This window comes from Artemia franciscana, chromosome 1, assembly GCF_032884065.1.
Source record: "Artemia franciscana chromosome 1, ASM3288406v1, whole genome shotgun sequence".
Classification (NCBI taxonomy): Eukaryota; Metazoa; Arthropoda; class Branchiopoda; order Anostraca; family Artemiidae; genus Artemia; species Artemia franciscana.
The window spans coordinates 66591562-66615404 of NC_088863.1; the positions used below are offsets into that span (position 1 = coordinate 66591562).

General features: G+C 33.1%; 1 protein-coding gene across 3 annotated transcripts in view; it reads right to left on the reverse strand.

Annotated features, from left to right (window-relative positions):
• Positions 1-23843, reverse strand: part of LOC136033056 (LIM domain-binding protein 2-like) — a 70658-nt gene that overhangs the window by 44449 nt on the left and 2366 nt on the right. The window contains exons 2-5 of one of the 3 annotated variants that reach the window (XM_065713648.1): positions 19060-19096; positions 12107-12188; positions 4887-5099; positions 1361-1592 (exon numbers count right to left, since the gene is read on the reverse strand). In XM_065713648.1, the coding sequence (XP_065569720.1) occupies positions 1361-1592; positions 4887-5099; positions 12107-12185 (524 nt within the window). In that variant the 5' untranslated portion in view covers positions 12186-12188; positions 19060-19096. Of the gene's footprint in view, positions 1-1360; positions 1593-4886; positions 5100-12106; positions 12189-19055; positions 19097-23843 lie in introns of all 3 variants that reach the window. The other 2 variants (XM_065713657.1, XM_065713665.1) reach the window with 2 other exon arrangements.

A 23843-nucleotide genomic window follows, 5' to 3' on the forward strand; every position in this document is an offset into this window, starting at 1 on the left:
CATACATTCATTTCACAATCTGGCAAGACATGGTTTATTTTGATTTAGTTTTACATTTCAATAATCTTTTCCTGAAAGTTTAGACTTAATCACCTATTCAGTTTCTGAGATATTACATCTATGCCATTTTGATAACCTGGACGCCATTAAACTCTTTTCATTCAGTTCAATCGCAATAAAAGTTGCCGCAGCAGGCACCGTCGCAGTTTGTAACTGCAGTAGCAGTAGTAGCAGTCCCAAGTAGTTATAGTAATAATCATAAGTAGCTACAAAGGCAAGTAGTTATTACAGGTATTGTTATATGTAGTCGCAATCGCAGTTCCAAGTAGTCGCTGTTGCAAATAGTGGAAGGAAGTCGAAATTAATTGCAAGTTGTCAAAGCCTATCAGATTCGAAGACAGTACTCGCGGTAACTAAACAAAAAGCTTCTTATGTGCATGTTCGATACTCTACAAAAACAAATACAAAAGCTGGGGGTTAACTAGAAAAAAAGAAACAAGTAAAAGAAAAAAGAAATGTGGGCTACTCCAATTAAGTTAAAACAAGTTATTTCCAAATAGATTCCAACCAGAGTCAGCAAACCTATCTTGTTTTTCAGGTGAGAGTTAAACTTTGATTATCAGATGCGAAGCATTTACCTTAAAAATTTTATACAGAGGGTATTAACAAAAAAAGGGGGATAAATTGAGCTGTTACCAATTTCAGATCAAACAGATATCGCTTAGCATGATAGCACTTTTCGCGCAATGGCTACTAGAAAAATAAATAATTTAAACATTTGAAATAACTGATATTTACGTTAAAAGAAAACAAAAAATTAGACTTTCAGACTTCAAAAATGTGATTTTTAGCTTGAGAGTATTAATCCATGATTGAAGGGAAATATTAGTTAAAATACCAAAGGGCCTCAAAACAAAACACATCACCCTGGACCCATTTCAGGTCTATCCAAACCAGAACACCACGACTTGCTAGGGGTTTTCTTGTGGCTCTCTAAGGACTATGGACTTTTTGAAAAAATCCCGTTTTTGCCAGTTTCCACGTCAAACCAGATGGATAAAAATAATCTCGTAAATTTTAGAACGTTTTCATTTCGTAGAAAATTAAACATCAAAAGTCTGTTGATTCTCAAATAGAAATAAATCTCAAAAAAAGATATATTTTCTTTGGCTGTTTGGTACTATTACTTTTAGCCTTTTTTGTTGATTTTCATTCACGTTTCTGCTTTATTATTTTTTTTTTATTTGGCGCTCTTTACAACAAAAAACTACATAATAACACATATCCAGAATTTCAGGAGAGTTCTAAGCTAGCTCCATGCCATTATAGCAGAGAATATCATTGGGATTTTATACTCTACCTATCGCTCAATGGTCCAGGCGGTCCAGGCATTGGTCCCCCGGGTCCCATTTGCTGAGGACCCCCAGGACCCATAATTGGACCCTGAATTTGACCCATGAAAGGAGGACCAAAAGAACCAGGTCCAGAGTGATGAAAGCCGGAACCAGGAGGTGGCCCACCTCCATAAGGAGGTTGTGGGCCCGCAGTAGGGCTGCTAAATGGTGTTCCAGTCGGGTTGCTAAATGGCATACCTGTAAAAAAAAATAGATATAAACAATTTAGTGACCAAAAATAAACGATGCACTAAATGAAAGTGTAGTTAATAACACCCTCCATCATCTCTGTCCACAATCATCTCCAGCATTTCAGTTTGATTTAAAAACTTTTGGCAGATCTGTCAAAATACCCGCACCCAGAGGAGAAGAGGATCAATTTCCCTATGTCTCTAACTTATAATAAGCTTTCATACCTATAGCATCCAGACAACAGATCAAATCAAAAGTAGTAGCTTTTTACCTAGCGTGCAAAAAAATGAGGGCCGCATTTAACAGTGAAAAAGTATGGCTAGGTCACATTTAAAAGTGGGAAGGGCTATAGTGGAAAAGTATGATGGTTAGGTCATATTTTATGTATTAAGGTTGATATATTAAAAAAAAAAAAAAACTCCTTTAGCCGTCAATTTCAGGCCAAACAAAGAGTAGGTCTCCCTGAACAGGATGAGACTATTGTTGTTATTTGCCACAATTTAAGAGAAGTTAAAACTTCATAGGAAGTAGTAACGCACACGCCTTCCCCATATCAACAATAAGAGTTCAACAGACTTCTAAAACCGATGAAATCAAGAGTAGTAGCAGTAGCTGCAGCCTAGTCAAGAGCGAACGACAAATCATAGACCAAAGGTTTCAAAATGCTCATAGACTGAAAGTCATACCTCGCAGATATATGGCGGTTTTTTTGTTTGACAACCCAAATAGCCCTGCTTGGACTTAGCTATCCCTTTTCTATTCCTTACGGTGATCGCATGTCACCTCCAGTTTTTTTTCTTTTTTTAGTAACAACTATCGCACTTTGTGGTCTTTTTGTACCTCAGAGACGCGTCTCGAACATTCATGCTAGTAAGTAGTATCATGCTAGTAAGTATCAGTCATTTTTTCTACTAGTAAGTAGTCTATTTTTCACTAGTAAGTAGTATCATGCTAGTAAGTATCAGTCATTTTTTCTACTAGTAAGTAGTCTATTTTTCACTAGTAAGTAGTATCATGCTAGTAAGTATCAGTCATTTTTTCTACTAGTAAGTAGTCTATTTTTCACTAGTAAGTAGTATCATGCTAGTAAGTATCAGTCATTTTTTCTACTAGTAAGTAGTCTATTTTTCACTAGTAAGTAGTATCATGCTAGTAAGTATCAGTCATTTTTTCTACTAGTAAGTAGTCTATATTTCACTAGTAAGTAGCATCATGCTAGTAAGTATCAGTCATTTTTTCTACTAGTAAGTAGTCTATTTTTCATTAGTAAGTAGTATCATGCTAGTAAGTATCAGTCATTTTTTCTACTAGTAAGTAGTCTATTTTTCACTAGTAAGTAGTATCATGCTAGTAAGTATCAGTTATTTTTTCTACTAGTAAGTAGTCTATTTTTCAACAGTAAGTAGTATCATGCTAGTAAGTATCAGTCATTTTTTCTACTAGTAAGTAGTCTATTTTTCACTAGTAAGTAGTATCATGCTAGTAAGTATCAGTCATTTTTTCTACTAGTAAGTAGTCTATTTTTCACTAGTAAGTAGTATCATGCTAGTAAGTATCAGTCATTTTTTCTACTAGTAAGTAGTCTATTTTTCACTAGTAAGTAGTATCATGCTAGTAAGTATCAGTTATTTTTTCTACTAGTAAGTAGTCTATTTTTCACTAGTAAGTAGTATTATGCTAGTAAGTATCAGTCATTTTTTTCTACTAGTAAGTAGTCTATTTTTCACTAGTAAGTAGTATCATGCTAGTAAGTATCAGTCATTTTTTCTACTAGTAAGTAGTCTATTTTTCACTAGTAAGTAGCATCATGCTAGTAAGTATCAGTCATTTTTTCTACTAGTAAGTAGTCTATTTTTCACTAGTAAGTAGTATCATGCTAGTAAGTATCAGTCATTTTTTCTACTAGTAAGTAGTCTATTTTTCACTAGTAAGTAGTATCATGCTAGTAAGTATCAGTTATTTTTTCTACTAGTAAGTAGTCTATTTTTCACTAGTAAGTAGTATCATGCTAGTAAGTATCAGTCATTTTTTCTACTAGTAAGTAGTCTATTTTTCACTAGTAAGTAGTATCATGCTAGTAAGTATCAGTCATTTTTTCTACTAGTAAGTAGTCTATTTTTCACTAGTAAGTAGTATCATGCTAGTAAGTATCAGTCATTTTTTCTACTAGTAAGTAGTCTATTTTTCACTAGTAAGTAGTATCATGCTAGTAAGTATCAGTTATTTTTTCTACTAGTAAGTAGTCTATTTTTCACTAGTAAGTAGTATTATGCTAGTAAGTATCAGTCATTTTTTCTACTAGTAAGTAGTCTATTTTTCACTAGTAAGTAGTATCATGCTAGTAAGTATCAGTCATTTTTTCTACTAGTAAGTAGTCTATTTTTCACTAGTAAGTAGTATCATGCTAGTAAGTATCAGTCATTTTTTCTACTAGTAAGTAGTCTATTTTTCACTAGTAAGTAGTATCATGCTAATAAGTATCAGTCATTTTTTTCTACTAGTAAGTAGTCTATTTTTCACTAGTAAGTAGTATCATGCTAGTAAGTATCAGTCATTTTTTCTACTAGTAAGTAGTCTATTTTTAACTAGTAAGTAGTATCATGCTAGTAAGTATCAGTCATTTTTTCTGATTTAACTTTCAGCTTTATTGCCCTGTGCAAATATAAGACAATAAAATGACTTGTTTCTACACTATTCCTGACAACTAAAAAAAGGAAAAAACAGACTGACACAATATGTTAGCAAAGGTTGTGTTCAATATTTATGCTTATAACATTGTTCTTTTTGTGTCTAAATGACTGAATTAAAAGAAGAAGATGATGAAGATTAGTAATTTATGTGCGTGAGTTCAATAATGATGCAACTACCGGAGTGCGAAGCATGTGAAAAAAGAACGAGATAGCCAATTAGGTAAGCGAAAGAATTATGTTTTTTTTTTCCCATCTGACCCATGACAAAAATGTCTTTTAAAAGAACCAACGCGTACATTCCAATAATAAAAAGTTGAGAAGAAACCCAAAAATCCGTCTCCTAAAACATAAATACAATTTGTTTGCGCCCAAACTTCCAATTATTGAAAAATGAAATTTGGCTAATTAGTGTCTGCCGCACACTTTACTAACGAAAAACAAGAGGAAAAAGCTACTTATACGGTAAATAATAAAAATAATAAGGAACAAAAATCAAAATTGTAGAATAAAAATCGAAAAAAATTAACATGATAACAACAGAAATGACATATACAGTAAAAGACTTGAAAAACAAAAAATAAAACAAAAAGAACTGCATAAAGGTAAATACCTCCCATTGATCCTTGTCCAGGGAAACCAGGAGAGGGAAAATGATTGGTCACACTTGCACCTGGAGTGCCTGGCCCTTGTGGAACTGGTGAACTACTATATGAAGGTGGTCCTGGAGCAAAATGAGACCCTCCAGTTGGTGTGGTGAACCCAGGCGTTGGTGTTGATGCAGGACCAGGTCCTGTATAGTGAGATGGAGGTCCAGGGGAAGGACCTAAAACAATAATTGTTTTTGACTAGATTAAAACATGATAGTAACAAAAATTACTTTGTTCCAAAAAGAAATCAGGAAATTCGGCAGGTTAAAATTATGAAGGGATAATTTTTCCTATGTCAGCAAAGACAGCCTGTTACTCTTCAGGCTCTGGTTCTCAATCTTCCGTAACTCCACTTGGAGGAGGGTGAATGGGGCAAACACATTATTTTCATTTACTAACCCATTATCACTTTCTAATGACAGAGTAATGACAATTACAGTAAATTCAACTGATATTTTGTCAAATATTAATATAATGTAATTACTGGATGGTGACCAGCCTTATCACTTCAGAAATTTGCTTTCTTTTTACATTTCCATTCCTTTTTTGGATGTGTTTGGCGCGCAAATGTGGTATTTAAGCACAACTTTTTAGTATGGGTATTCTTGAAAATTTGACCACCAGTGAAATTTTTTTTATTAAAACTGTTAAAACCATGGATCTTAAGATATTTTCTTCAAGCAAGTCTGTTCATTCAAATGTTGCAGTGTAAAATTAGGCCTGACCGTCAGAGTTTGAAAAATATAAAAAAGGGAATATTTTAATTATGTTACATAAAAAGAGAGGCGACACTGTGACCAGAAAAATAAACGGACTTAATATTCCTGATATCAATCAGGAATTCATATCTTGAATTGATATCAATATCTTGAATTGATATCATATCAGATATTGATATCAATATCTTGATACTCCTGATATCAAGATTTCTAAACATTACAAATATTTTCGAAAACCACACTGCTTTTCCGTGACGTACAAATAATAGTTCAATAGCGACAAATCCTTTTATTTGACAGTGAAAACCATATCCAAGTCTCTAGATATTTTGGTCAAATACACAGTTTATCTACTGAGGACGGCCTTTGTGGATGTGACCGAAATATCCAAACATTTTGTTACTGTTTTCACTGTCAAATAAAAGGATTTTTCCCTATTGAACTGTTATTTGTATGTTAAAACATCGCAATTTTTACGTAGTTTGAATTTAAATGTAGTTGCGTTATTTCCCTGTAGTTAGATGTCGATTAATCAAGAGCATATTCATCAGGGTCTTCACTCTCATTTAAGGTTTTGTGTTGCTGACTTTTCAAAGGCTAATCAGCTGTTAGTTCCAGGTAAGAAAACAACTATTTTCCCTGTCAAAAAAAGGGTATTACTGACAAGAATGGCAACTTAAAATCAATAAAATACTATAATTCACAAGCCAAATAAGAAATAACAAGATATTCTTCCTGAGTTTAATCTTTTTCCTACCAAATTATATACTAATTTCTACTAAGCGCAAGGATAATTTCTGATAAGTAGAAGAGAGGCGCGATTCATCCAGACAACTGACTGTCCAGTTCTTCATGAGTCTCCCTTCTATAATTTCTTCTTCCGAAGTTATTCCAAATAGGAGGCATTGTTTTAAAACTTAGAAGGGGGCTCATTCGACCATGTATTGAAAATGTAAATACCCTGTTTTAGTATTGAAGGTGGGTGGGAAAATACCCCCCCCCCTTGTTTTCATCACAAAAAATAAGTTAAATCCGCACTTGGTGCAAAGAAAAGCCAATTAATGTATTGTTATAAAACAAGATAATTAGCCTACTGCCTGGGTACTAAACCCGGCTAAACTTTTAATTAGGAAACAAAGCTGCCCTCCAATCATTTTTGACTCGTAAAATTGGTACTAGAACTTTGAATTTCCGATCAAATTAACTCCTTTAAAAATATCAATGACATTACTAGATATGATAGAACAGCACTGCCTATGATATTGATTATATGCCCTATAATACTAGCATGTGTATGATTTTTTCGTTTAGTTGAGATGAAAGTTTCATCTTAATGCTCTTAGTTACAGTAACCGTTGAAGTAGTATGCAAAGTATACACCTACTGTCTTCTGGCTATTTAAAAATCCTTCACAACTTACCCTGAAAGGTCTAACTTAATAATGTAAGCCGTTAGGGTGATATTGCTTCGTCACCCTATTGACAATCTATATGATCATAGTTCGCTTCGATTTAGTTCGGCATCCGCCGAAATATTCCTGGAAACCTTCACCTTAATACCCTTAGCTTGTATAGTAGCAACGATTGCAGTAGTAGCATTAGTAGCAGTATGCACAAATCATAATTGTTCAACATTCCCTTCAATATAAGGTGAAATTTTTAACTTGGTACCATTATGCCATCTTGACAACCTATGTGGGCATAATGTACTTCAGTTTATTTTTATGCAGTTACAATATTGCCCAAAATTTTTGCCTTAATACCCTTAGACTTATTAGCAGTAGTAGTAACACTATTAGTTATAGTAGTATACGGATGGCAGGTTGTCCTCCGTATAACAGAAATTTTTTCTCAAAATTTCGACTGAATACCCTTAAGTACAGTTGTAATAGTAGTTACAGGAGTAGTATTACTACTCACCTTAATACAATTAGACATTGCTGTGACATTGTAGATTTGCTCTTTTGATAACCTGTATATTCATATGCTCCTTGAAATTTTCATATTAATGCTCTTATCCTTACAAGTAGTAACGATAGAAGTAACAAATGAAGTAGTAGTATTAGTAGTAGTGGCACATATTGGGTTTTTGGTCAATTGATTTTCCTCTTCATGTATTCTCTGAGAATTTCAGCTTAATAAACAAATCAATTCTTAAGATATGCTATTTTGACAATCTAAATGCATTTAGTCTCTTTATTTACTTCGAATTTGCCACAGTATTCTCGTTCAAATTTTATCTTCATAGACTTAGCCTTAATAGTATTATTAAATATAAAAAAGCAAGTTTTTTTCGACTGAAAGTAAGGAGCGACATTAAAATTTAAAACGAACAGAAATTATTCCGATCATGAAAGGGCCCTCCTCGACGCCTTCCTCTTTACGCTAAAGTTTGACTCTTCCTCACAACTCTACTTTTTAAAACAATAAAAAACTTTAGATTAAATAGCGACACGTCGAGGAGGGGACAACCCCTTTCATACATGGAATAGTTTTTGTTCGTTTTAAGTTTTAATGTCGCTCCTTACTTTCAGTTGAAAAAACTTATTTTTTTATTTTATTTCTGAACGTTTTTAAATTAATACATGTTTTGATTTTGCCTCACCGTACATGAATAATTAAAACGAAATTTGCATTTTTTTTTTTTTTTTGGCTAAATGGCTTTCTCATATTTTTGATCGGACGATTTTGAAAAAAAAGGCGGTGGGAGGAGGCCTAGTTGCCCTTCAATTTTAGTTTACTTAAAAAGGCCACTAGAACTATTTATTTTTTACGAACGTATTTATTAGTAATAAATATACGTAACTTACGAATTTACTTACGCAGCGAACTTCAACATTTGTACATTTTTATTACGTACATGACGGGGTTTGCCCCCTCGTCAATACCTTGCTCTTTACACTAAAGCTTGAATTTTGTTCTTATTCTTTAAGAATGACCCCTGAATCACAAAGACCATAGAATAAATAGTTGAAACTACTAAAAATACTTTAGCGTAAAGAGCGAGGTATTCAGGGGGAGACGAACCCACCTATATACGTAATAAACTCTGTTCGTTTTAAGTTTTAATGCTGCTCTATGCTTCCAGCTGAAAAAAGTATTTTTTTTATTTATTTTCTCTTTTTTTCGTTGTTTAAATAATGCTAGAAAATCCTGCGCCTGCTTCATGGAAATTCTCTTCCCTCATGATAAATTCCTCCATGGAAAAATCCTCCCACGTAACCCCCCTCCCTCCACCCCCCCCAACGCGAAAAAGTCCCCCTAAAAACGTCTTCACACTTCCCAATAACCATAACTACATGTAAACAATGGTCAAAGTTTGCAACTTGCAGCCCCTCCCCTGGGGACTGTGGGGGGTTAATTCGTCCCCAAAGACACAGTTATTAGGTTTTTCGACTATGCTGAACAAAATGGCTATCTCAAATCTTTGATCTAGGGATTTTGTGAAAAATGAGCATGGGAAGGGGCATATGTGCCCTCCAATTTTTTGGTAACTTAAAAAGGGCACTAGAACTTAATTTTCGTCAGAATGAGTCTTCTCGTGACACTCCAGGACCACTGGGTCGATACAGACACACACAAAAAAACAAATAAACATGCATCCGCGATCTGGCTTCTGGGAAACAAAATACAAAATTCCACATTTTTATAGACAGGAGCTTGAAACTTTTACAGCAGGGTTCTCTGATACACTGAATCTGATGGTGCGATTTCCGTTAAGATTCTATGACTTTTAGGGGGTGTTTCCCCCTATTTTCTAAAATAAGGCATATTTTCCCAGGCTTTAACTTTTGATGGGTACGATTAAACTTGAGGAAACGTATACATTTAACATCATCATTAAAATGCGATTCTTTTAATGTAACTATTGGTATTAAAATTCCGTTTTTTAAAGTTTCGGTTACTTTCGAGCCCGGTTGCTCCTTACTACAGTTCGTTACCACAAACTGTTTGATTATCACAGTATGTCCAGTGGTAGTAGAGAAGTTGCAGTGTTAGTGTTGTATTAGTAGTAGTAGTAACAGTATTAATAGTGGTAGTAGCATGTGCATATTGCCTTTTGGTCAGTTGAACATCACTTTCATGATGCCCCGGAAATTTCACCTTGATGTAAGGCCTATGTTTATGTTGTTTTTGACACCAATTCGACGCTCTTTTCACTTTAATACTTAAGCCTTACAAGTTGTTACAATTGTAGTAGAAGTTGGTGTAGTTTAGCAGTAGTGACATGCAGATATTACTTTTTTGTCAACTGATCTTCCCCTTTAAGTATTCTCCAAAAGTTCCAACTTAATACCTAAATCAATTCTTGAGATATGCTCTTTTGACAACCTACATGTGCATGGTGTATTCTGATTTAATCCGAATTCCCCCTCAATATTCTGTCAAATTTTCACCTCCATACGTATAACCTTAATTGTACTAATAATATAGTAGTAGTGATAGAAGAAGGAACAGTAATAGCAGTAATAGTGTATTATTATTAGTAGTAACGGCAATAGCAGCATGATTAATAGCAGTAGTATCAGGTACATTTCGCCTTTTGGTCAACCAAACATCCCACTCATGATGTCCCTGAAGTTTCCTCTTAATAAAATAAACCATTCCAAAAATACTGCTGGTACGCCCATATAAGCAATTTGTATGTACATAGTATGCTTTGATTTAGTTCAACTTTCCCCTCAACATTTCCTCACATATTTTTTTTTTGTTATCCTCAGCCTTAGTAGTACTCGTTATATAAGTATAGTTTAGTGATAGTTGTGGCAGCAGTAATAGTATTTGTGGTAGCAGTAGAAGCGGCAATAATCGTAATGGTAGTAGCATGCAAATATTGCCTTTTTTGGTCAATTTATCATCTCCTGAAAATTGACAACCCATATACACATAACATGGTTTGATTTAGTTCAACACTCCCCCCAACATTCCTTGAAAGACTGAAGTTTTCTTCAGTAAATGATGTGCATCGGGGGGGGGGGGGGGTACTCTCAAATCACTTTGACGCTTAAAATGGGCAGTATAACTTCAATTTAAGATCAAATGAGACTCATCTGAATTTAAAACGACCATCTATTAAATAAAAAACCATAAATCAAAGTCCTTGTCCCATGGCTCTAGGGGGTTGTGTCAAACCCTGGAGGCACTGTTATATGTTCTTTGGACTATTTTAAACAAAATTACCACTGCACAATTTCTATCAGATGTGTTTGGTGAAGACAAGGGTAGTTGGAGGGGGGACGGGCTAGTTGAGCTCCATCACGTTTGGCTCTTAAAAGGAAGTAGAACTTCCAATTTCAACCAAATGAGCCACCTCTAAAGTTTATTCAATTATCCCTCCCATAAGAACCTTAAATGCTCCAGTGGCGTCACTTACAACCCTCACCCTGAGGCTCTCGTGGCAAAACTTACAAAAGTTGCCCCGAAACTAAGGTGGTTTGTATCAATCCCAAAAGCCTTGTTATATGATATTTGGACTACTTTGAATAAAATGACTGTCTCAAAATTTCTATTAGATGCATTTTGGGAAAACACAACGTGTTTGTGTGTGGGGGGGGGCAGCTGCCCTCTGATCATGCTGACTGTTAGAAAGGGCACTAAAAATTTTTATTACCAATCCAATGAGTCGCCTCCGAGGTGTGTACGACCACCCTTTCTACAAAACCTTACATGCCCCCAGGGCAGAACTTACAGCCCTTGCCCTGACAGCTGTAAGTGCGGGGGGGTGGGCTTCCTCAAAGACAGAATTTCAACTACAGTGAATAAAATTGCTATCTCCCAATTTTTATTGAATGCCTTTGGGAAAATGATGAGCGTGGGGGGCGGTGGGCTGGTTTCTGTCAAATCACTTTTGACACTTAAAAAGGCCACTATACCTTCTAATTTCAAATCAAATGAGCCCCATCTGAAGTTTATGTGACCACTCATTTCATAAGAACCTTATGTGCCACCAGGGCATGTCTTACAACCCTATCCCCAGGGCACTGAGGGGGGTGGGTTGTGTCAACCCTAGAGGTATTGTTATATGTTCTTTGGACTACTTTGAACAAAATCGCTATCTCACATTTTCAATCAGATTTGTTCGGTGAAAAGAGGGGCAGTCAGGGGGGCTAGCCCCATCATTTTCGAATTTTGAAAGGCAACTAAAATTTCCAACTTTCAACCAAATGAGCTACCTCCCAAGTTTATTCAATCAACCCTTCCATAAAAGCCTTAAATACCCCAGTACCCCATACCAAAGCCTTAAAGTCTTAACTTTTGCCCCTTGTCCCCAGGCCTTGGAGTTTGTTCCAACCCTAAAAGCCTTGCTACGGGATATTTGGACTATTTTGAATAAAACTGCCATCTCAAAATTTCTATTAGACGCGTTGTGGGAAAGTAAGACGTGGGAAATTATGCTTTGCTCAATATTTTACCAATTTAGAACTGATACTTGATGTTAAATGGCAGATAACTCTTTTTACAAACCAGGGAAAAGTGGTGTTCCAGGTCCTGTGAAATTTGAATGCTGATCACTTCCTTGTCCTTTCCATGCTTCTTCCATCATTTTCTAAAATACAAATTTTTTTGATAGAAAAGTATATAAAAGAAACGAAAAGCAGCTAGAATTTTTGCTTCTTTCAACGGATAAATGATAACATAAAAAAAGATGGACAGGTCACTTAAAATGAATAATAAAAAAAAACTGTGTAATCTTAAAAATTATAGGGTGAATATCTGATCAGAAAGCTGTCTGTTTCAGGGGTAGAAATCGATAAAAAAAAAAAAAAAAAAAAAAAAAAAAAAAAAAAAAAAAAAAAAAAAAAAAAAAAAAACGAATAGTATCAATACCACTAATAATCATATCAATATTTAGAACATCAGCACAATTTTGTAGAACTGAAAAAGGACTAAGAAAATTATAATGGGTACTAACCATATTATAGGTGATGAGATTATACAGCAACTCAAGCAATGTTTCTGCAAACAGAATCGATCTTGGAGCAATAAATCTTATTATGAACAATAATAAAAGACTGGGTAAATTAATAAATTACAAACTGCAAACAGGTTATAATGAACTCAAAAAATGATCTTTCCAAGGCCACAACTAGAAACTGACTAAAAGAATCAAAGCAGCCAATTGCCAGTCAAATTGTGGCCTCCTGTTAGAGTATAGACCTACTACTTCATAGTCACTTTGTCTCAAATACACAGCATATTCAACCCATTTTACTATTTTTACAGAGCTAACAGTGCTGGCACCAACTTCCCAATACACTTAAGGTCTCACTTTCTAGTGAGATAATGACTCATCCAAGAGCAGTTTGATTACCAATATTCTCTATCTGAAACTTTAATACTGTTGATCAGCTGGGATTTTGTCACAAAATTATAACAAATGGATTTATATTCAATCAAACTGTGGGTTTCATTTTATTACCCTTTGACAGTCATTGAAAAACACAAAAAGTTGTGTGCATCAACATCTTTATGCAAGGCCATTGTAGCAAATATGCAGCAACACTCTTTATCCCAAAATCCAAGTATGATTTGCTCAAAGAAATTCAAAAAATCAATTTTAATACCATGTTTCAGAGTAATATCAAGATATAGCTCCAATTTAAAGGATAACTGCATTTCCTCCAAAACATTATGCTGGCAAAATAAAACAGTTCAAAATAGGGATGAAACAAATAAAATTATTTAACTAAATAATAAAATTATTTAACTTACAGTTAAATAATTTTATATCTATACACTGTCAATAAAAAGGTTTCTTCCCTATTTTGAACTGTTTCACTTTCGTCATGGAAAGGCAGTGTGGTCTTTGAAGTTATATATTATGCTGGCAAAACTGAGTTATTTAAACCTAAAATAGTTGATTCATCAAATCTGTTGTCAAACTGTATAATTTCTGGGTATTCCTTCTCTATGATTTTAGCCCTTTAAGTTGTAGGGCTCCTACCATTGTTAAGTAAAATCATTATCTTTCATGTACATTATTGGTTGATTTCTTTGTTCCTCAACACAGTTAAGCTTATCTAAGCATCTTGAGTTAAAAACAAACTTTCAGTGCTTAGCAAGGTCAGATAGCAGCATATTACAAAGGCAAATCTAGAGCAAAATCTTGGGGGGGGGGGGGTGACAAGAGAACCAATAATTGACCTTTATTTAAAATAGTGGAAAACAGAATAAAACATGGAATGATTCTTTTTCTGTGTCTTATATATAAAGAACAATAAAGAGGCTATTAGTGATGCAGCAGAACAAATCCAGCACTGGACCTAAATTTGCTCCTGAGTGCCAATGAAGATAAATGATTGAAGTATCAACAAATTAATCATATTTGATGGTACTGTAATTACACTCCCACCCATACTTCATTGCAGATACAATGATGTGAGTTGGGGTCAGATATAGCCATACTCCATATAGAAATGTTTGCTGGTTAGCTTTTTTTTTTATTGGATATAGCCAACTTGAACTGTTGAGGAGAAATAAGCAAAAAAATAGGTTACCCCCCCCCCCATCTACACACACAAACACAAAGCTGAACATTACCTAGACTCAGATAAAATTATTTTAATGAAAATGTGTCTTTCCAAAATATGGAATATTTAGTAAACTAGTACAGGAACGTTTTTGGAATGGTTTCTAATTCTTGCAAAGCCTTGATTTTGAAGAAAAAAAAAATCTTGAAAATTTAGGTTGAGTCTGCTTTATTGGACTCTAGGCTTTGAAAATATTATTCTAATAATTTGAGGGGGGAAAACCTTGACATAGCTTAAAATTCTAATGAAGAATATGTATTACATTTTTCAAAACTAGAGCCAATGAAAAAATGCTGAAGAATTGATCCCCCCCCCCCCAAAAAAAAGATAATAACAAATGTCCAACTCATAAAAATGTATCAAAAATGAACATAAACAAATTTTTGATGCATTCTTTCAATCTTTTGACATATGTTTTATACCTGGGATTCATTCAAGAGTTTTCATTCACTTACTTTTGGTAGAACCTTCAGGAATGACTCTAAGATAAAAAAAACACATACATATATATATATATATATATATATATATATATATATATATATATATATATATATATATAGCCTGAAAGGTATTAAAAAGCTATACTATCTACTCTTTTCTTATTTTTAGGACTTGGTCTACACCTTTGTGAATTCTGGTTATAAATTCTTAATATAATTTTAAGCTGGTATCTCTTTTCCATTGGCTTTAGTTTTAGGAAATACAATTCTGGTTATTTCAGTAGAATTCTTAGCCACACCAACAATTTTTTTCCTGAAATGTCAGAAATAACTTTATAATATAATTTCAATGACATACAGACCTTTAAGTCATTATAAATGTGACTGGGCAAAGGTATGAGGCTCAAACTACTTTCCTTATGCCTTGTTTGAGCTAAAAATCTATTTTAGAAGTATCATTTTTATAGCATAAACATTACTAAAGTTTATAAGTCAGGATAAAGTGGCAGAATAGTGGCTCACCAGAAGGAGGAATGCTAAAACAAAGAGAGGCCTTTTTAGGTAAAAATTTCTTGTGTTTTCCAATTTGTTTTTGAATCCTTTTAGTCAAAAAAAAAATTATTTGCAAAATTTGAAACTGAATAAATAAAACAGCCAATTCAAGCTGAACTTGCAGAACTGATCCTAGCTCAACTTAGGCCTCCCCCACTGCCAACTATTCTATCAGAAAGATAGGTAGGTCATATCTTGTTTAAATTTGATATATGCATTAATTTTCAATATCTGTGACTAAAGTTACAAGATGGTACTTTGGCCCCTTAAACCCCCCTTCCTCTCTCTTAGGAAAAAATACAACAAAATATGTAAACATGCCCTATTTTGTTTAAATTCAAATCAACCTAGGATGTTTCAGCCATATGATTAGAAAAAAAAAGTTTCTTCTCTGAATAAATTAAACAGCAAATTCTTGAGATTCATCTTGTATATCTGTAACAGCAATGGCTGACAAAGTGATTTGTGATTTAACAGGAGCTGCCAACACAGTCAAAATGTTACAGTAGATTGGCTGTAAGGTTTGCCTGGATGTTTTTGACCACAATAGTGAGAATCTAGGAGATGCAACAATGATGGTTGATATGGACAAAGCTAAATTCTTATCACTTTACTTTATTTTTTTATGTTGGCAATTCTTATCAACACATGAATGATTTTATTACTAATTTGAAATTCACAAAACACATCCCAAATATGATAAGAAAAAGGCACCATTTTAATTATTTAGCTTCAAATTCTGTAAGGGATATTACTTACTTAACATAATTCAAAAAAAACAATTAACATGAGGAAAATAGGGAAATTTAATTAGGCCTAACTGATGGTAGCTGCATATTACAAAGTAACAATTCAAAAATGATTGGTTTTTGTTATATCTTTTCTACTTATTATTAATTGAAAAAACTTCTCTACAAAAAAAAAGTTTTTTAAAGAAAAATAAATACCTGTTAGCTAAAAATGAGCAGAAATAAATTCCAATCATCTTCTGAGCATAGAACTACAACAAATCATGTCAATAAATAAATAAGACCCAAAATGAACAGAAATTCCAATAAATTACCAAGTGTAACTCAGACTAGCAAAAATTAACATATGTAGTACCGACAACCCCAAGCCTTCTCAGGACCAGAGCACAATTTGCACTTTACTGAAAACAAAAATATATTTTAATGTTTTTCCCTTTTTTAATTTTCATAATTAGAAAATTATCAAAACTTAAAAAAAACTTAAGGAATAAATATCAATATATATATATATATATATATATATATATATATATATATATATATATATATATATATGTGTGTATATATGTATATATATATATATATATATATATATATATATATATATATATATATATATATATATATATATATATATATATATATATGTATGTATATATATATATATATATATATATATATATATATATATATATATATATATATAAGTAAAGCCCAAATGATTTGGACTTAATGGAGCTGTTTACTTTTCTTTGAAAAGCCTGTTTTATGAAAAAGTATTTTCAATTAAAAATAAGAAGAAAAGATAAAATCTCTACATATTTAGCCACTATACCATATCTAGGCAGAAAATACATCTCTGTAATATTCTAACACAAAATACCCATCTAGTTGAATAAAAGGTAATTTAAGAGCACAGTGGAAATTTCTAGCAAGATGGTTACAAATGTATTTTGCTAGACTGCCTGTTATTGGCCTATATCAAACTAAACAGATAGATAGATTGTCAGAAAACAGGACCAATAAAAAAAAAATGCTGGATAGTCAAAATCTTTGTTGAGGATATGATTTGTTACTGGATATATCAAAGTTTCCTAAATTAAAGTCCCCCTTACCTTATGGTTTGTTTAAGAGAGTTAATTATCTGGGTAGTTGGATATTATTGCCAGGTTACATAAACAATTTACTTGTCTGGCTAGTTGGATATATATCAAAGATGCCAAGATACATTATTATCTGCTTAATTATGCATTTAGCCTGTGACCTTAGTTTAATCTTTCTCCAACTAAGTAAATATTTGAGGTAAAATCAGACATTCAGCTAGGTAGGTATGGTAAATTGTAGTTGACAACATAATTTAGCTCAAATGAAAGTGAATAAATCACTTAATGTATTATTTATGCTGTTTCATAATTCAATAATTACTTGAGGAGGAAATTGCATTTTGAGTTCTTAGTAAAAGAGTCCATAGTAGTCAATAGTCTTAAAACAATAGATCTAAAAAAGAAAACAATAAAAAACAGTCCAGTGAGAAAAAATTGCCACTTGTAATTGATTTAAAAATGGAAATTGTTATTTTAGTTAGTCTTAACAGTAACAATTTAATGAAAACATACAAGAAGGTGTTTTAAGCCTACAATGGCTCAAAATAATTTCCCTTAGAAGTGATTATTGAAGAATAAAAAAGCTTTAAAAAAAAAATCAAGTAATGTATACTTGATCTTAGTTAAATTATGCTGTTACCTACAAAATTTACCAGCAGTTACATATGTAAGCTTCAAAGTAATAGTTTTATCCTTCTAGCTGGATATTTTATCTTGATACTAAGTGTAAGACTAGTCAGTAATGAATCCAGGGCAAAAGACATACTCTAGGAAGGTATTACCAAGTTTGGTAAAATTCTAGTTAATTGACTTCTTGCTATCTCAGATAGGATTTAGGTTAGGAAAATGAAACTTTCAGGGATGAATAGACAGACTAAAGTATGTCCTGGGAAGGTATTTTGAAGCAGCTATCTCCACTCCTTCTCCCTCTAGAGGGCCCTGAAATTTGGCCACATGACAGGTCTATACCTATTGAAACTTTGACATAACAACATTTACCTTAATTTTCAGTTACTAGTTGCTTTTTCTCTGCTTTTAGTTCTGAAAATGCAATCCCTGTTATTTGAGTAGGATTTTGAGCCATATCAATGTTTTTTTTCAAAATTTAGGAAATGTATGTGCATATCTTTAAAACCTTATAAAATAGAATTGAGCAAAGTTATGAAGCTGAAAACAATTTTGTTGTATTTCAATTAAGCAGAAGATCTATTTGGCAAGGTTTTCACTTTTATGACACACACATTTTTTAAGGTCATCAAAGGTCAGGGCCCTCTAGAGGGAGAAGGAGTGGAGGTAGTTGCTTCAAAATACCTTCCCATGACATACTTTAGCCTGTAGACCCATCCCTGAAAGTTTCATTTTCCTAACCTAAACCCTTTCTGAGATAGCAAGAAGTCAATTAACTAGAATGTTACCCCAAGTTTTATGTTAACCCTCTTCTGATTACTAAGTCTTAAAAATTTGCCAACTTGACAAGTCTATAGGCTATTTAAAGTTTGACAAAATAATACTTTAATTCAATATTCAGCTTCTTTTTCTCTGGTTTTCATTCTGAAAATGCAACTCTTGTTATTTAAGAAGACATAGAATTTTAGGCTGCATCAAGTTGAATTAAATAAATTCCTATTCCTAAAAAGAAAAATTCATACCTTTGTTTGGCCTAGGCTCAATTTAGAAAATGTATTTGTGAAACATCATAAATTGAGTTTAAGCAAAGTGGTGAAGCTGAAAGCAGTTTTTTTGTGTTCTATTCGTAGTGTTTCTTGTGTCTATTTTGTAAGGTTTCACTTTTAACAAAAGATTTCTAGGGGTTATCAAAGGTCAGTGCCTTCTAAAGGGAGAAGGAGTGGTGATAGGTACTTCAAAACAGATTTCTAGGACATAGCCTGCTTTAGTCTATGGAACCATCCCTGAATGTTTCAATTTCCTAACCTAACCCCTTTCCAAGATCAGAAATAGCATCTGAGCTAGAATTTTACCAAATATATTCTTGGTTAGTCACAGCATAAAATGCTTGAATATGAAATATACAATACTAGCTTTTGTTGGTGTAACTGAACTTATTCTCCAAACAATACTAGGAGCGTGTTCCAGCTGAGACAAAAAGTAACTAAAAGTTACGGAAAAGTTACTAAAAGTAACTTTTTCCGTTCCAGCTGAGGCTATTTAGCAGCTGGAACGACAAAAAAGTTACTTCAAAGTAACTTTTTCAGTAACTTTTGCTAAAGATAGTTAACGACCATCTTTAGTTAAGTAACTTAACATCATTATCATCACTACAATAATATAAAACTTTTATGATGGCTAACAAAAAAAAGTTTGAAGACTATGAGCCTTTATGCAGTGAAGAGAATGGAACTGCAATTGTTCAAAGAGCCAGTGATGGTAAGCAATCTTATTTTGACCTTAAAATGATTTTTAATAAAAAATTCATTGGTAAAGTTCAAGCATTAATGTGATCTGCTGGGCATATCTAGAGAAGCTTGGTTGAATAGTTTGTTGGGGGTGAAGTCTTCAGGTCTTGCTTTAGGAAGCTTCTAATTAAATTCCTGTAATCCTTGGACAGTTGCTAGCCTACCCAAAGTCAGTGGTAAATTGTTTTGTAGAGATGGCATAGCCTAGAGTGAGTAATAGGTCTAATTGTCCAGAAAAAAATGTATATAGTTCAAAGAAAGCTTAGTTCAATCCCACTTGACAGAAAGAAACACTGTGTTACTCTGGAAGCTGATTTAAAACATTCAATGATAATTACTTAAGCTAGCCTTGGCTAGATTGAATCCTGTAATTCATTGAAGTTCTTCAAAAAACTTTTCAGTCTATTGGTAGCCTGTAACAACTTTTTAATATTAATTTATAGATACATTTGAGCCCTCCTTGCATAGTTTCTTGTAGGCTACTCCTGGCTTGAAAACCTAAGCTTAGGAGTTTAAGGCCTGGTGTTGCTCTTATTTTGGTTGGGATAAGGGTCAATGGTGTGACTCTGTAAGCTTAGCCACAGTACATCTAGCTATAATGATTAGCCTACCTGGAGAAATTTAGAGGAAAAACTAAAGAAGAATCAAATGTTTTTTGCACTCAAATGAAGAATCAATGTTTTTTAACACTCCCAGCTACAGACATTGAATCAGGATATCACTTGCTGTGCAATGCTGACCATTGGTCAGCATACAATTTTTTTCTTTTTTAAGTAGGCCTAACTTCTTGCTACATTAGAAAATAGGGTCAAAACTAGTAGGCTGTCCAATTATGCAAAATAATGTGAAACTCAAACCCTCATGTATTGCTATCAAAATAGGAATTGAGAAGAATTGTATACATCAATGCATAACAAAAAATCTAAGCTATGCATCAATATGGTTGTTAGTTACTTGTGTGTTATTCAGAACACACTCAATAAGTAAAGTTAGGTTCTTTTGTGAAACAAACTATGATGCAATTACATTTAAATTAATATTTATATATAGAGGTGGTTAGGTTAGGTATTTGATATAATGCACCCCCCCCCCCTTCCCCTAATGTGCAAATAAGGTTTCAGAATTTAGGCTAAGAGATTGGTTAGATAAAGAGGAAATACTGAGTCTAGTACAAGTGGGATTCAGATTGACATTCAGCACTATTGACCATATTTTTACTTTGGAAATATTGAGATAGAAAAATGGTTGGCTATTTGTATCTTTTTAGACCTGAGAAGTGCTTTTGATTCAGTAAATAGGAGGTTGTTAATTGAAACTTAGAAATAGGCTTGCTGTCTTGTTTTGTAGCAATAATAGCAGCTATGTATAGGAGGGTGAAGTTTGTTGTAAAGGTGATGGGGAAATTTTCTAGACTAGTTATGTCTCATTTGGGTGTGAAACAAGGATGTACTTTATCCCCAAAGCTTTTCTCCTTGTTTGTTAATGATTTAGACAGTTTTATGAAAAAATAATGGAGCCCAATTTGTATCTTTGGATTGGTTCAGGCTATCATGTATATTGTTTGTAGATGATATAGTAGTAGTGGTGGTCATTTCAACTATTTATTCCACGGCCTTTCGGATTCAGGGGTCATTCTTAAAGAATTGGGACAAAACTTAAGATTTAGTATAAAAGGCAAGGTAAACTAAGAGAAACTAAGAGAAAACCATTTAGCCAAAAAGCAGTTTTTTTTAATCTTTGTTTAGGGATTAAGCATAGGGAATCATGTTTGAGGAGTTAGCTTGGTAAGAGTTTATTTATGGGTGTTTCTGAATTCATAAAGTGTTTGAAAGTTTGTTTGCTTGTTTAAGTTGTTTGCAAGTTTGTTTGCTTTTTTAAGTTGTTTGGAATTAGGTGCTTGTATAAAGTTGCATGTGTTTGCTATGGCCTGCAGGTTTTTTTGCAAATAAATCTTATCTATGACATTTTGCCTTTTTTTTTCAAATAAATATAATACAGAATTTGTAGAACAGACAGAGAAGTTGAACAAATAGGCAGAACAATAAATGTGTTTTTATTCCCTTCACTGCCTGTGTCAATAGAAAAGCCAGGGATTTACTGTTTTCATTCCCTGGAAATTAGTCTTATACCTGGTTCCAAAAGTGAGATTGAATTTGTCAAAGCTTGGAGGTTTGTTCCTCCTGTCTGTTTAAAGAAAACAGATGCATACTTGAAGTTTTGTTCATTTCTATCTTACATTTCATGGGCATCCATGGTATTTCTTCCTTTATTAATCTGTCTTGTTTCTTTTCTGCAGGATTTTTTTTGTCTCATTTTTAGAAAGATACAAATTTTTATTTACAAATTATTTATGCTAGAAGCACATTTTCAAGACTTTGACCTAACTTAGGATCCCTTGTTCTAAAGGCATGATTGAATTTCTTGAAGCTAGAAATTTCTTTTGTGGCAAATTCAATGGTAAATATTTAGTTCACCCTTTTTGCAACTTTCCTGCAATAGTGGTAAAATAGGTAAGATTGTAAATTTTTAGTGACTGCAATATATTTCACCTATTGCTAATTGCCTTAGAAAGGAAAGCCACTCGTAAGGACCCCCAAAGAATTGTTTCAGATTATTTTAAAAAGGCTTTACTACCCATAAAGCTGGCATAACTGGAGAAGGGGCTTCTCAGGAATTAATGACTTTAAAAGCTATACATTATACATAAAAATGCACATTTTTATGCAGAAAGGCAGCAAGTTATTTATTACTAATCAACTACAGCAGGTATATCTATTGCTTTCTTTAACCATCAATAAAGATAAAATACATGCTTAAAACTGAATGCTCTTTGGAAACTTTCTTTAGACACACTAATTGTGAAATGGATATCAACAAAATTCCAACAGGGTTTGTATTTACTTAAGATGTACAAACAAGCATATTGAATGCTTAATTTTGTGATATCCTAATCTCTAAACAGTAAACTAGATTCCTTACATTTCCTAATAGTTTTCCACCAGCTCATTTCAGAAAAATCATTTGTAATGACAATACACCCTTTGCTTGGGTGGCCTGGCCTCTCCAAAATGCAAGACAACTGCTAGTAGGCTAAGTTAGTTCTGCTTGAAATTTGCTATATGAGTTTAGGTATCACTGAGATGGATTATGTTTTTTGCCGCATTTTTAACTGGATTATGAAGCCCATCTCTAAGTTGAACAAAAGATGAATTTTATCCATCTTTTGTTGGTTTCACAAGGATTTTAGTTGGAACTTGAATCCTTGTGAAAATGGCCCCTAAGAAACTTTTATAAGATATTAAAAACTTCAGGGTGAAAAATGAGTTATTAAGGAGGGGGAAGCTACCCTCATTTATGAATCATTTAAGAATTTACTGTAGCTATTAGCCCCTGACAAATCTTGGAAACACAAACTTTAGATGTCAAGTATAATAAAACAAAGATGTTATTATCCTTGACATTGCAAGTTACTCAGAATTACAATGGACACCACCAAATTAAGTGTTTATGTTTGCACTAATTTGTTGTAAATTCAGAAAAGCAAGTTAATGTTTACATTCCATCAGAAATTTGTAATTTTGCAACAAACCAACAGCTGCATCCATAACCAAAATGATAAGATGCTTATCAATGCATTTCTGAGGAAAATAAATATTTGATGGGAGAATTTTCTGCAGGAAAAATTCTTCACAAAGAGGAAATTCTTGCTAGGAAAAGTTATGTGATTTGATTTCCCCTCCACAATACTCTGCTCTTTATGCTACAGTTTGACCTTTTGTCTTAATTCTTTAACTCTTGAAACACAAGGGCCATTTGAATAAAATCAGAAACTTTTAATCCTAAAAAACTGTTTCTATGTAATATAAAGAAATAACAAATTATTGGCTTTGGGTGAAACTAATATTACCAGATAGTACACAAGAAATTGGGTAACATCATTCTTTTCCAAATTGGGTTTTGTTTAAAATAATATGTATTTTTCAAAAAAATCCTGACATTATGGGAATGATGGGAACCATTTTTGGAATTAACATATCAAATAGCATGAAACTTGGCAAAATACTTTACGGAATTTTCAAAACTCTAATTTTGGAGGCCAATGTTATCTATGAGTAAATTTATTAATGCCAAACCTGAAAAAATTAATTCCAAGAAATTAGAAGTTTATTCTACAAAGACAGTGATAGGTGATGTAGCCTATATGATTATTTCTGCTATTTAACCAACATTCTTTCTTGGGAAAAAAGAAAATAACTAAATGAAAACCATAAAATAGCCTAAACTCAAAAACATAGTCAGATAAATAATATTTCTGCTATTTAACCAGCAAAACAAAATTAGCTAAATAGAAAGCATAAAACAGACCATAGCCAAAAGCCAGGAAGCAAAAAGAGACTTTTTGGTTGTACA